The sequence below is a fragment of the Oncorhynchus kisutch genome, linkage group LG28, assembly GCF_002021735.2.
Source record: "Oncorhynchus kisutch isolate 150728-3 linkage group LG28, Okis_V2, whole genome shotgun sequence".
NCBI classification, from domain to species: domain Eukaryota; kingdom Metazoa; phylum Chordata; class Actinopteri; order Salmoniformes; family Salmonidae; genus Oncorhynchus; species Oncorhynchus kisutch.
The window spans coordinates 13,529,166-13,544,526 of NC_034201.2; the positions used below are offsets into that span (position 1 = coordinate 13,529,166).

At 39.3% G+C, this 15,361-nt stretch overlaps 1 protein-coding gene across 17 annotated transcripts in view; it reads left to right on the forward strand.

Moving 5' to 3' along the window:
- Nucleotides 1-570: 570 nt before the first annotated feature.
- The window catches only part of LOC109872858 (RNA-binding protein Musashi homolog 2-like), a 327,630-nt gene continuing 312,839 nt past the window's right edge, over nt 571-15,361 (forward strand). For 7 of the 17 annotated variants that reach the window (XM_031808182.1, XM_031808181.1, XM_031808184.1 and 4 more), the window contains exons 1-5: nt 572-770; nt 1,118-1,158; nt 1,427-1,508; nt 1,956-2,040; nt 14,833-14,874. In XM_031808182.1, the coding sequence (XP_031664042.1) occupies nt 709-770; nt 1,118-1,158; nt 1,427-1,508; nt 1,956-2,040; nt 14,833-14,874 (312 nt within the window). In that variant the 5' untranslated portion in view covers nt 572-708. Of the gene's footprint in view, nt 771-1,117; nt 1,159-1,426; nt 1,509-1,955; nt 2,041-14,832; nt 14,875-15,361 lie in introns of all 17 variants that reach the window. The other 10 variants (XM_031808187.1, XM_031808185.1, XM_031808191.1 and 7 more) reach the window with 3 other exon arrangements.

Sequence of the window (15,361 nt, forward strand, 5' to 3'; positions counted from 1 at the left end):
TTTCTATTCATATATTGTCCATATAGTCTATCTATATTTGTGTGTGTGTGTGTGTGTGTGTGTGTGTGTGTGTGTGTGTGTGTGTGTGTGTGTGTGTGTGTGTGTGTGTGTGTGTGTGTGTGTACTTTTTTATGGAATCTGACATAGCTTGTTCTGATATGTCTTAATTATTTTACTATTTGGCTTAAGTGCGTATTGATAGGTATCATTACTGTTGGAGCTAGAAACACAAGCATTTCGCTTCACCTGCGATAATCTGTGTACACGACCAAGAAACTTTGAATTGAATTGATGTTTTGCAAATATCATTAATCGTTTCTCGAATTGCATGTGCGCCCTGGAAGGAAATTGAATAAAATGTTGCCATTAGGGAATGTAAAAAAAATGTATATCGACATTGTAACTAATCAATTGTTACATTGTCATAGGAACGTTATGACCAACATGGGGAGTGGTTTTCTGAATTTTATAGGCGGGTTTAGTGTATTGACGTCAATTGGATTGGTTAGGTGACGAGCCCTCGCCCCGCCCAGTGTGGGGTAAGGGAGGGTAATGCAGAGAGAGGGAGGGAGCTAGGCTGAGTTGATCCCACGTGTGACGATTCCATTCCCGGCTCAGTAATATTCTCATAGCGGGCTTTGCATAGCTTTTCCCGTGTCTGTGTGTGTGTGTCTGTTACTGTAGTTACTGCCTATAGTTTGGTTAGCTATGGAAGGAGACGGGAGTCAAGCCACATCTGGAAGCCCAAATGATTCACAACATGACCCGGGGTAAGATTATAACCTTTTCGATTTTTATTTATTTATAGGATTTTTCATGTGAGAATATCTGGCAGAGGATTTAGCGCTGTGCCGTGCTGGATTCAGTTTACAGTGCGCACATAACCATTGGTCTTTCTTTCCGGATGCAGTTGGTGATAGCTACGAAGCTTCTGCTTTGCTTTGGCAGATTACAGTAGCAAGTGTAGCCTCCCCCTTTTAACAAAATACATTATTGCGATCGAGCGAATGTTTTTTTTTTTGCTTCTCCCTATTTAAGATCGCTTTTATAAGTAGTTAGTCTTCAAAATGGCCGATCTAACATCTGGACTCACTTCTGCTATGTTTTCTTCTTACAGTAAAATGTTTATCGGTGGCCTCAGCTGGCAAACCTCACCAGGTGAGACAATTATTCCCTTACATGTCCCATGTTTCATGTTGTTTTGTTGCAATGATCGATTGTGCTTGCACGCGTTCTCTGTGTGTGCGTGTGTGCAGTATACTATATGGATATGTGTGTGCGTGCAAGGTTGTTTGTTATTTCCAATCATCTGAAGTCCTCTATTCGACCCCTATGTGCATTGCAGGGCGTGTTTGAATCACACTGACAACAGTATGACGACCATTTGTACTTGACTAATTACCCAATATATTTCCTCTATTCACAGACAGCCTTAGAGACTATTTTAGCAAATTCGGAGAAATAAGAGAATGTATGGTGATGAGAGACCCCACGACAAAACGTTCCAGGTAAAATAAAATATTTTTACTTTTGCTTTCCAGTAGGTGAAATTATATCCAACACTTGTGTACATGACACATTTTAACCCGGGCTGTTTGTCCCGCGTTGTGTTTCACAGAGATAGCTGCAGCTGTATTGCTCGCAGTAAACTGCGGGCGAATGCAATTTGACATTGACTTTGGGAATTGGGACTGCAATAACGTCATATAACTTAAATATCAGTGCCCGCAATTACTATAGTAATCTATAATTCAGGATAGTCGTATCCCTATCATCTGAATGAATACTGGTTCATTAGGGTAGTGTAAATACATGTGTGTGCAGTTCTATTTTTTGAAAGCTAAGGAAATCCCTGATACATGTTAATTGCGCTGAGAGAAACAGCTGAGTTTATATTCAATGTTCTCATTTGCATAAATAATGTGTAATCTAATTGATGTTTCTTTGTTTTGCAGAGGATTTGGGTTCGTTACGTTTGCAGATGCTGCCAGTGTAGATAAAGTCTTAGCTCAACCACACCACGAATTAGACTCAAAGACGGTATGTTTGTGTTTTGATGTCATTTGCAATGATATTTTACTGTCTGTGTTGCACATTTTAAATGTTCATCATTGCCTTCATTTCACATGCATGCTTGAGTTGTAATAATACTGTAATATAAGTTCCACATAGAAAAATAATACCACATTGAAACCAACAACAACTGCAGTACATCCATGTGTGGCAGGTGGCATCTCAGAATACTCAGAATGCCATGTACCGGTCACTGGGTTGGTCCTCTTGGTAAAGACCTCTTTGGTAAAGCCATACATTTGATCAAAGCTGTAGATGTGGAATACGCCCATGATAACACCGTTGCCTCCTCCATGCAAACTCTTGCAGTAAAACACTACTCAGAGGTGAATCTCATATCTGCTCAAATTCCCTTTTCTGAACGAATTAAGCTCTCATGCCCCTTTTCCCCATTACCATTATGGCTCCACATGTGCACATATCCCATGTCACTCAAATGGGCTGTCTCTCACAGACCTCCCACATCCATGCATATGACCTTTCAGATCATACATGTCACTCAAATGGGCTGTCTCTCACAGACCTCCCACATCCATGCATAGGACCTTTCAGATCATACATGTCACTCAAATGGGCTGTCTCTCACAGACCTCCCACATCCATGCATATGACCTTTCAGATCATACATGTCACCCAAATGGGCTGTCTCTCACAGACCTCCCACATCCATGCATATGACCTTTCAGATCATACATGTCACTCTAGTCAGTTTGATGTATATCACATCATTGGAAGTGGAAAGTTACACATGTGATTGTATTAAATAATTGTTGATGTCCAAAGGGTCCATTAATCCTGTAAATCTCAACAAATATTTGGTATTTCTTTATGTCAGTGGATGCTTCTTATACATAAGTGTATTTGAAATATTAGAACTGTTTCTTCTAAGTTTAAGGCACAGTACATTGTCAAATCTGTAAAATGCCAACACCTTCCCAATGACCAAAACCTATTTTCTGTCTTCTTATAACATCAACAAACCTGGTGCTTCTCCCATCAGTTTATCTCATGTACTTTTCCACCAGACCAAGGCATCCACACACACACACACACACACACACACACACACACACACACACACACACACACACACACACACACACACACACACACACACACACACACACACACACACACACACACACACACACACACACACACACACACACACACCCACACACGGCATCCCCATCCCAAGCCTTGAACTATATTGTTGTGCTTCCCTTTTGAAATGTGGCAGTAGATGAATAATTAAGCATGTCAGTAATCTGTGTAGCGGTGAATTAGACAGTGTTCAGATGAAATCATATTTGTCTGAGATATCTGCTCAGTGGGTGGTGATATCCAGTCATGCTCACACAGTTCTGGAAATGGAATAGTCCAAACCGAGAAATAAACGCTTTGTTTGCAGCCTTCTGTGAAAGCCAAGTTCAGAGGGGAGTGTCTTTCAGATATATTTGGAAAGACAAACCTATTGTACTTCAGCAAGCAGTGTACAAGTACAGTGGAGCCTGGCTGAAAGCAGTGCTAGAACTTGTTGCAAGGCTGTCCTGACCTGACTGGGAAGTCACTGGAGGGTGCTTGTAAAAGCTTGCCGTTTTTATCTCGATACTTGAAAGTGAAAGAGGAGCGTGTTCATGTTTTGCATGTCATAAAAGGAAACTAGCACCTGTAAGCTGTTGCAGATAATAATGGGATGTACAATGCAGATAGTGGGGAGCAAGCCACAGAGTGCTTCATTTAACGTGTGATTATTTGATACAAACACTATGACAGAATGTCATGGCTTAGAGCACTGTGATATATTAGAATATATGGCATACATGTAGGAATTAAATCATTGATAAATAGCCTACACACATGCAGTATTAATACTGCCGATTAGCATGTGTTCTTTATGTACAGTACAAGTCAAAAGTTTGGACACATCTACTCATTCAAGGGTTTTTCTTTATTTACTAGTGAAGACATCAAAATTATGAAGTAACACATATGGAATCATGTAGTAACCAAAACAGTGTTAAACAAATGAAAATATATTTTAGATTTCAGATTCTTCAAAGTAGCCACCCTTTGCCTTGTTGACAGCTTTGCACACTCTTGGCATTCTCTCAACTCGCTTCATGAGGTAGTCAACTGGAATGCATTTCAATTAACAGGTGTGCCTTGTTAAAAGTTAATTTGTGGAATTTCTTTCCTTCTTAATGTGTTTGAGCCAATCAGTTGTGTTGTGACAAGGTAGGGGTGGTATACAGAAGAAAGCTCTATTTGGTAAAAGTCCATATTATGTCAAGAACAGCTCAAATAAGCAAAGAGAAACAACAGTACATCATTACTGCATGAATCAGGCCTTCATGGTTGAATTACTGCAAAGAAACCACCACTAAAGGACACCAATAATAAGAAGAGACTTCCTTGGGCCAAGAAACACGAGCAATGGACATTAGACTGGTTGAAATCTGTTCTTTGTTCTAATGAGTCCAAATTTGATCTTTTTGGTTCCAACCGCCGTTTCTTTGTGAGACGCAGAGTAGGTGAATGGATGATCTCCCCATGTGTGGCTCCCACCGTGAAGTATGGAGGAGGAGATGTGGCGGTGCTTTGCTGGTGACACTATCTATGATTTATTTAGAATTCAAGGCACACTTAACCAGCATGGCTACCACAGTATTCTGCAGCGATACGCCATCCCATCTGGTTTGCGCTTAGTGGGACTATCATTAGTTTTTCAACAGGACAATGACCCAACACACCTCCAGGCTTTGTATGGGTTATTTGACCAAGAAGGAGAGTGATGGATTGCTGCATCAGATGACCTGGCCTCCACAATCACCTGACCTCCACCCAATTGAGATGGTTTGGGATGATTTAGACTGCAGAGTAAAGGAAAAGCAGCCAACAAGTGCTAAGCATATGTGGGCACTCCTTCAAGACTGTTGGAAAAGCATTCCAGGTGAAGCTGGTTGAGAGAATGCCAAGCTGTCATCAAGGCAAAGGGTGGCTACTTTGAAGAATCTAAAATCTATTTTGATTTGTTTAACACTGTTTTGGTTACTACACGATTCCATATGTGTTATTTCATAGTTTTGATGTCCTCACTATTATTCTACAATGTAGGAAATAGTAAAAAAGTTGAATGGGTAGGTGTGTCCAAACTTTTGACTGGTACTGTATGTCTGAATATGGTACGTACAGTATACTGTAGATATACAGTACTTTTGATCCATATAAATTAGGGAGGGAAGAACTCTTTATTTATGATAATGAATATGCTTTAGTAATCTTAATTGAATAACACTCATTTTGCCCCTCGTGGTGTAGATAGTATGCAGGTGGTACAACAGTTGGTTATTGACAAAGCCCTCATACCAAAGACATTATTTCCTCTGTAGAGATGAGAAGTCTCTTTGCTTGGTGTGTCCTGTATCTGTATTTGTTTCATCCACATTTCTTACTATAACCGAACAACTAATACGACTCAAAGATAAACAATTCTGCCTGACAAACTAACCATAGTTATTAACAATTGAGTTACCTGTAGTTACATTATAAGTAGGCATATTGTCAAATAAAACACTGGTATTAGTTCCGTAGAATTTATTGTTTGGATTATTTAATGTAAAGTATAAATAAAGCTCTCGCCTTAATAAAGCCATTTGGTTTTCCATTTTGTCTGTACAGTGTGTAATGAATAAGACTTCATTTGAGTGAAGTAAGCTATAATTGAAATTGCAGGTTATAGCTTGATATATTTTATGGAGAAAAATTTTGAAACATACAATCACGTTGTAATGTTTTATTTGTTTATCTTCTTCCAGAACATTACACATTTATTAATTACTGTTAGTTCAATTTCCCTTGCACTAAGGTGTGTTGTGTTAATTAAATTGACAGACGGCATCTTGATAAGCAAGCGAGAATACCCCGTGAAAATCATTCGGATTAAGATTCTAAAAGCGCAATGGTTTAGCAGTTGAAGAGATGGAGGATGTCATGTTCTTTGTATGAGCTGAGTTATTGAAGGACCTAAAGTGTGGACCTATTAATACTAACCAATACTGAGATCAACATTTGATACTTCCTGATGTGCCACTGAGGTTAAATATGGCACTTTGCCGGCATGCAAAGGAAGCAACTGTTGTTTCATCACATAGACCTGAACCAGCAGTGTTCTGCCTAATATTCCATTCCATCAGTTTTTCTGCAGAAGCGCACATGTAGGATGTACAGTTCCTAGTGAAAGTCTACACACCCCTTGCACAGTCTTCACATTTTACTGCCTTAAAATTCAAAAGGGATTAAAAGTTATAGAACAAAATCTATATACAGTGCCTTGCGAAAGTATTCGGCCCCCTTGAACTTTGCGACCTTTTGCCACATTTCAGGCTTCAAACATAAAGATATAAAACTGTATTTTCTTGTGAAGAATCAACAACAAGTGGGACACAATCATGAAGTGGAACGACATTTATTGGATATTTCAAACTTTTTTAACAAATCAAAAACTGAAAAATTGGGCGTGCAAAATTATTCAGCCCCTTTACTTTCAGTGCAGCAAACTCTCTCCAGAAGTTCAGTGAGGATCTCTGAATGATCCAATGTTGACCTAAATGACTAATGATGATAAATACAATCCACCTGTGTGTAATCAAGTCTCCGTATAAATGCACCTGCACTGTGATAGTCTCAGAGGTCCGTTAAAAGCGCAGAGAGCATCATGAAGAACAAGGAACACACCAGGCAGGTCCGAGATACTGTTGTGAAGAAGTTTAAAGCCGGATTTGGATACAAAAAGATTTCCCAAGCTTTAAACATCCCAAGGAGCACTGTGCAAGCGATAATATTGAAATGGAAGGAGTATCAGAACACTGCAAATCTACCAAGACCTGGCCGTCCCTCTAAACTTTCAGCTCATACAAGGAGAAGACTGATCAGAGATGCAGCCAAGAGGCCCATGATCACTCTGGATGAACTGCAGAGATCTAGAGCTGAGGTGGGAGACTCTGTCCATAGGACAACAATCAGTCGTATATTGCACAAATCTGGCCTTTATGGAAGAGTGGCAAGAAGAAAGCCATTTCTTAAAGATATCCATAAAAAGTGTTGTTTAAAGTTTGCCACAAACCACCTGGGAGACACACCAAACATGTGGAAGAAGGTGCTCTGGTCAGATGAAACCAAAATTGAACTTTTTGGCAACAATGCAAAACGTTATGTTTGGCGTAAAAGCAACACAGCTCATCACCCTGAACACACCATCCCCACTGTCAAACATGGTGGTGGCAGCATCATGGTTTGGACCTGCTTTTCTTCAGCAGGGACAGGGAAGATGGTTAAAATTGATGGGAAGATGGATGGAGCCAAATACAGGACCATTCTGGAAGAAAACCTGATGGAGTCTGCAAAATACCTGAGACTGGGACAGAGATTTGTCTTCCAACAAGACAATGATCCAAAACATAAAGCAAAATCTACAATGGAATGGTTCAAAAATAAACATATCCAGGTGTTAGAATGGCCAAGTCAAAGTCCAGACCTGAATCCAATCGAGAATCTGTGGAAAGAACTGAAAACTGCTGTTCACAAATGCTCTCCATCCAACCTCACTGAGCTCGAGCTGTTTTGCAAGGAGGAATGGGAAAAAATGTCAGTCTCTCGATGTGCAAAACTGATAGAGACATACCCCAAGCGAGTTACAGCTGTAATCGCAGCAAAAGGTGGCGCTACAAAGTATTAACTTAAGGGGCTGAATAATTTTGCAAGCCCAATTTGTACGTTTTTGATTTGTTAAAAAAGTTTGAAATATCCAATAAATGTCGTTCCACTTCATGATTGTGTCCCACTTGTTGTTGATTCTTCACAAAAAAATACAGTTTTATATCTTTATGTTTGAAGCCTGAAGTGTGGCAAAAGGTTGCAAAGTTCAAGGGGGCCGAATACTTTCGCAAGGCACTGTATATATATGTCTTGATTGCCTATGTCTTCACACCCCAGAGGTAATACCTGATGGAAGCACCTTTGGCAGCCATTACAGCTGTGTATCATTTTGAACAAGATTCTACCAACTTTGCACAACTATTAGGGTAACAGGTATATTGTTTTTGTAAAAAATTGCTTGAGCTCAGTACATTTGGTTGGGAATCATTGATGGGCAGTAATATTCAAACATTGTCTCAGATATTCAAGCAAATTTAAGGCAGAAGTGAGACTGGACCACTCAGGAACACTCAACCCCTCTTGTAAAACAATTCTGGTGTGACTTTGCAATAAACATTTGTGTAATTGTCTCTATCCCAGGGTTACGTTTTCAGAAGACTGAGGCTTTTTCCATAATTATTTTGATCCTAACAAACTCCCCAATCCCTGCAGATGACAAGCATACCCGTAACATGATTCTGCCACCACAATACAATCAATACGTCCTCATTTTGCATTTATTACTCATTTGGAAAATGCTCTAGAATTTTTTTATTTCACTTACAAATTGTGGAATAGGTTGTGTAGATCATTAGGAAACAAATGTTATCCCTTTTTAGATGTAATTTTAAGGCTCCAAAATGTGAAGATTGTGCAAGGGTTGTGTAGACTGTATGTATTACACTGTATGTACTAACTACAGTGTTGAAGAGTGCCATGCAGTCTCGTACCAGGTCTCTCTTGCAAAAGAGATTTGATCTTAGCGAGACTAGCCTTCATGAACTAAATACAAGAAATCTACCAATTTATGTACCGGCATTTTTTTCTTCTTAGAACACTTACTGTGTAGAGATGAGTCAAGATCTAATCATCCTCCCACATTGCTATTTCAACAACAACACAAGAGAATGTTCATTATGTTGAACTTGGATTGCTCTTCGTGTGTTTTTGTGGAGATGTTAGGTTGGTAGGAAGCTTGAAAGTACAACATTTTGACGCTTGAATGGATTCTTCTCTCTCAGTGGTGACCTTGGAAGGGACTTAGTAAAATAGTTTACTTGCAATAGCCTACAAGGCTGCAGGTTTAGAAATAGAAATAGAAATAAATAAAAAATCTCATTCAATGGGACAGTGTTTATAAATATTTGATCTATTTCTCTCAGTTAGCATACTCCAGTTCCAAACAGTATGACATTTTACAACATATTCCTCCTTTGTTTGTTGTAGTGGATGTTCTCTAGTGCTAATGGCCTCAGTGTGGAAGCAGGATAACCCCGTGGAGAAAGATGTCAGCGAGAGACGTGGACAATGAGCACATGTATGCTTTCATAATGCACACACCATCATAATGTGCTATGGCTATTGTTCAATCCGCCCTGATTGCCTGGGTTGCTTTCTGTCCAGTTATTAAAACAGAGGGCTTTCAGACCAGGATGAATGTGAATGGAGACATATGGCCAAGTAGAGCCTAAGGCTTCAAAACACAAAGCAATTCAGAACATATTTAGGATGTTATATTTGATATTATCCTATATCCCATTTGGAAAAGTATAAGTTATCTTTTTACGTACAGTTAGTTTAAGAAATGATGATGAACATGATTTGAAGTGATTATAATTCTTCTTTATGTGAGGAGTTGTAGTGTTAGACTACTGCGTCACAGTATCAATGTCCAAGTTGGGATTATTCACTCTGGACTCCTGCCAGTGGAGATGCACTGTACTGCTAAATAAGTGATTTCTTTCTTCCAAGACAAAGGTAGCCTGTTTTGTCCACCGATATTTTCAGCCATTATTGAATGACCTCTGGCCAACCCCTGTTTGCTGTTTTGATGTAGCATTTGAAATGACAGAATGGCTGGTTGAGGTGAGGGGGATAAGAACAGAGAGAGAAAGAAGAAAGGGCTGGTACAGATAGGAGCAGCTGCTCTGAACAAATCTAAGCCTCCTCTGTCGGATATAAATTGAAAGTAATGTCAGCTGTGAGCTCACCTCCACCGTGCCCCTTGTTGGTTCAGGTCTAGCAGGTGCTTTGTCTTCCACAGTTAATCATGTAAGGTATACATGCCTTTCCCAGGCTTAAAGCCAACAGATCCTATGATGGATTTTGTCTTCTTCTCAGACTTTTCTCTTGCAGTACATGCAGTACTTTTTGCATTGTCATCATTCGTTGCACTTATAATAATTGCAGTGATTGTATTTTGAGCGAATGAATACCTGCGGCATACTACAAAACGTCAATTGAATTGAATCAACACAGACATACAGCGCCTTCAGAAAGTATTCACACCTCTTGACTTTTTCTACATGTTGTTGTGTTACAGCCTGAATTTAAAATTGATAAAATGTTGTTTTGTTGTAACTGGTCTACACACAATACCCCATAATGTCAAAGTGGAATTATGTTTTTCAATGTGTTCACAAATTGATAAAAAAAGGAAAATCTGAAATGTCTTGAGTCAGTAAGTATTCAACCCCTTTGTTATGACAAGCCTAAATAAGTTCACGAGTAAAGATTTGCTTAAAAAGTCACATAATAAGTTGCATGGACTCACTCTGTGTGCAATACTAGTGTTTAACATGATTTTTGAATGACTACCTCATCTCTGTGCCCCACACATACAATTATTTGTAAGTGAATTTCAAATACAGATTCACCCACAAAGACCAGGGAGGTTTTCCAATGCCTCGCAAAAAGTGGTAGATCAAAAAATATATCATTTAATATTTCTTTGAGCATGGTGAAGTTTTTAATTACAGCTTGGATGACCTAGTCACTACAAAGATAAACGCATCCTTCCTAACTCAGTTGCCGGAGATGAAGGAAATCGCTCAGGGATTTCACCATGAGGCCAACGGTGACTTTAAAACAGTTACAGTGTTTAATGACTTTAATTGGTTATAACTGAGGATGGATCAACAACATTGTAGTTACTCGACAATACTAACCTAATTGACGGTGTGAAAATAAGGAAGCCTGTACATAACAAAAATATTCCAAAACATGCATCCTATTTGCAACAAGGCACTAAAGTAATGCTGCAAAAAAAAATGGCAAAGCAATTAACCTTTTTCCCTGAATACAAAGTGTTATGTTTTGGGCAAATCCAATACAACTGAGGACCACTCTCCATATTTTCAAGCATAGTGGTGGTTGCATCATGTTATGGGTATGCTTGTAATCGTTAAGAACTGGAGAGTTTTTCAGGATAAAATATAAACGGAATGGAGCTAAGCACAGGCAAAATCCTAGAGGAAAAACTGGTTCAGTCTGTTTCCACCAGGCATTGGGAGATGCATTCACCTTTCAGCACGACAATAACCAAAAAAAAACAAGGCCACATCTATAATGGAGTTGCTTACCAAAAAGACAGTAGATGTTCCTTAGTAGCCGAGTTACAATTTTGACTTAATTTTACTAGAGAATCTGTGGCAAGACCTGAAAATGGTTGTCTAGCAATGATCAACAACCAATTTGACAGAGCTTGAAGAATTTAGAAATTAATAATGAACAAATGTTGCACAATCCAGGTGTAGAAAGCTCTTAGAGACTTACCCAGAAAGACTCACAGCTGTAATCGCTGCCAAAGCTGCTTCTACAAAGTTTTGACTCAGGGGTGTGAATACTTAAGTAAATGAGATATTTCTGTATTTCTTTTTCAATAAATGTGCTAAAATTTCTAAAAACATGTTTTCACTTTGTCATTATGGGGTATTGTGTGTAGATGGGTGAGAAAAAAAATGATTTAACCCATTTTGTATTCAGGCTGTAACACAACAAAATGTGGAATAAGTCAAGGGGTATGAATACTTTCTGAAATCACTGTACATGTAATTATTTTTTATAACATGGCTTACACAGCAGGCTAAGGCAGGCTTCCAAATGTGGATAATAAATTGCTATAGAATGATTTAATGTTCCAAAACAATACTTCTTTGATAAGGGCATGCCTAATGGCCTCATGAAATTATGATTTCATTTGGGTATTTGTTGGCAGTGCATTTGACATCGATGATTATACTTGTTTGTGTATGAGAACCATAGGGAAATTGACAGAAAGAAGCAGATGATAAATCATTATATACTAATGCTTCCTAAATCATTCGAAGCACAAAGAAAACAATTAAGAAATCAAGCCTTTTGATAAGCAATTGTGGTAGCTTTTAAAACAACTTCATCTTAAACTGCCAGTATAGAGGAAGATCTGTTAAGAGAGAGAGTTTACCCAGAATATGGAATAATGTACGAAATCCTGTTGGAAGATCTACACTAAGGATGTAAACAATTGCCTCCTGCCCTGTTCTTTCACAATCGCACAGTGACGAGGCCCTCTGAGACCCTGCTGTAAAAAGCACTAACAGAAGATAAAAGGAGGGAAAAATGTGTTGGTTTGTTCTCTTTTATTAGTCTGACATACCTAGTTTGAAGATGCTGTAGAGATTGAGAAAAAGCTATTTTTAAACTCTGGGATATGACCCATTACATATTGTAGATTAGCTTCCGGTATGCATTGTAATTTGTACCAGAATTAAAAAATTGATTGAATATACTGCTCATATATCTTGTTGGTGGATTTGTTATCATTTCATGGCTCTAGCAATGATCCCTTCATTCAACACTGTGATTTATTTCCTACTGGTGAGGGGAAATAGTACTCCTCGAGACCAATTACACCACAAAAAGCAAACTGCTATTCCTATGGAAGTGTGGAAATGGAATAACCTTTAGTTCCAGACATGCTATAGTGTACTGTTGTAATGGGAAATATGTGGCCTATATGACTGGGCCCAGGCTTTAAATGTAATTCCCACATAAACTTCCCATTTACATGAGTACTTCAACAGAATGAAAACAATTGTTAGAATTTCCCCCCTTCGGCAAACGTCTCAAAGGAACCATTCATTTCCTAGGCTGTGACCTACATAAAGGTGTGCTTCTACAAGCCTTCTCAACAGATCCCACACTAAGTCATCATTACCTAACCCAGCTACACTGGTAATCTGGACAAATTACTGCATTATGGGGCCATTTCAATAAACAAACGAAATGTCTGCATTACGAGAAGAAGAAAAAAATGGATCGATAGTGACTGTATGTTGAATAAGTCTTCATGCTCCAAACCCATTGTAGATTTGATTGACATGCTGCAAGGCTACATTTGACCACCTCCACCACTGCTGTTCTGTTATAAGTTGAACTGTAGCAAACATTTATTTTGACGTCTTAAACAGGCTATATGCCAAAGGAAAATGGACCGTATAAGAGAAACAAAAACAAGCAGCAAGAGTTGCTATTCAAAGACACAATACCATGTATGACGACGTTGCTATTCAAAGCATATAGTATTGTCTTTGCACGACTAGGCCCGGCTCCACTGAGTAATTGAGGTTGAATTGGTTATGCCTGAGGCTAATTGCTAAAACGAATCATTACATGAAATTCATTATGAGCAGGGTTGCCATACCCAGGTGTTATTGAATTCCTCTCTCAAATTGACCTGATTTCAAATGATAACAGTCATAACTTCACCAGATAGAAATAGAACAGAGAAATGATGTTGCTGCTTCGTTCTCACCTGCTGCTCTTTCAAATTTGACTTAAAACACAACAGGTGAAATAGGACCTACGGTAGGCTGAATCGATCTGCACAGATGGTAAGCGTTGTCTTTGTTTTCAACTGAATCGTCAATTGCATTCCTTATTTAGGAATGTTTTTTCTTAATTTCTTAGGAATACGTGATCTCAGTTTTGTCGATTCAGAGGCCTTTTACGTCAAAGGAGATGCAGAGGTTTTACAAGAGGAAGATGTTTTGTCCAGCTGACGTGACATGTTGTAATGCAAGAGGAAGATGTTTTGTCCAGCTGACGTGACATGTTGTAATGCTCTTCCAGTACAGATTACCACCTACTCCTTCTTTTTGGCTTCTTTTGTAAATTGAGAGAGACATCTCAGGCCTACATGTGGCCCACTGAGAGAGACATCTCAGGCCTACATGTGGCCCACTGAGAGAGACATCTCAGGCCTACATGTGGCCCACTGAGAGAGACATCTCAGGCCTACATGCGGCCCACTGAGAGAGACATCTCAGGCCTACATGCGGCCCACTGAGAGAGACATCTCAGGCCTACATGAGGCTCACTGAGAGAGACATCTCAGGCCTACATGCGGCCCACTGAGAGAGACATCTACTGAGAGAGAAAGGATCTCTATGATGATGCTCTAGTGGATTACATTCAACCTCTAGGTAGACAAGCCTTCAAATCCTCACAGAGAAATATGCAGCAAGGTAAAGGGTTTGCCCTGCTAAACACGAAGAAGTAATTTTCTGCAAGAGAACAATTTCGATCTGTTTACGTTTTTCCCCTTCAATGGGTCTGCTTGTTTGAAAGTTCTCTTTTAAGAGCCTGGTATTAAAGTCAGGAGAAGGCACCGTGACATCGGTGCATGAAATAGTTTCTATTCATTCTGAATGCAAGATTGATAAGGCTGCAACCGCACACCTCGAGACCAGTTAAACAGAAGAAAAAATGAAATTAACGAGACGACAAGGCGAAGACTGAAAAAAAATGCTTGATCTGATGTATCTTCCTGCTTATTTTGGAATATCTGGAGTCACAAACTCCAGACTCCAACACTGTAATCTTGAATTAATAATTTCCTCCAAACTTCCAAAGGCCTGTTCCCGTTTTGTGAACATCTCTTCGCATCTACATCAAAATGATGTTGTTGTCACTTTGGAGGAACTTTAGCATTTTATCTCTGTCGCTAAAATGTCAATGTTGATGCACAGTTGACAATGTCATTCCTTATTTACTTACTCCAAATGTTTCTGTCATTCACAGATTGATCCTAAGGTTGCCTTCCCCCGACGCGCTCAACCTAAGGTAAGAGCAAACCACCTCACTTAGTATTAGTGATACTAACTGACCAGTCAGCCTCATTCTCTAAATCTACTTTCTTTATTAGCAACAGGACTCCTTTCATTTGCCCCACTCGTGTGTCATAATGGAAAAAGCATTCCAAAGGCACTTGTACTATAAGCTTGGGACCACTTCCTGCACAGTTGGAAGGTCATTCCCATGGTCAGCAGTCATTTCCCCTATGCTGATCCCAATTTTACCAAAACAAACCAATAACAAAATAATGGGGATATTTGACATGTAGGTAACTTATTAATGATGACAGTATCATATCTTTCATAATGGCTTAATCCTGGCTCGGTTACTGGTTGTCTTCTGTGTGCAACACACACACACACACGCACACGCACACACATGCACACACACACACACACACACACACACACACACACACAGTGTGTTAAGGTTGTGTTGGTGATCATGATGTAGCTACAGTGGTGAGAGGTGTGCT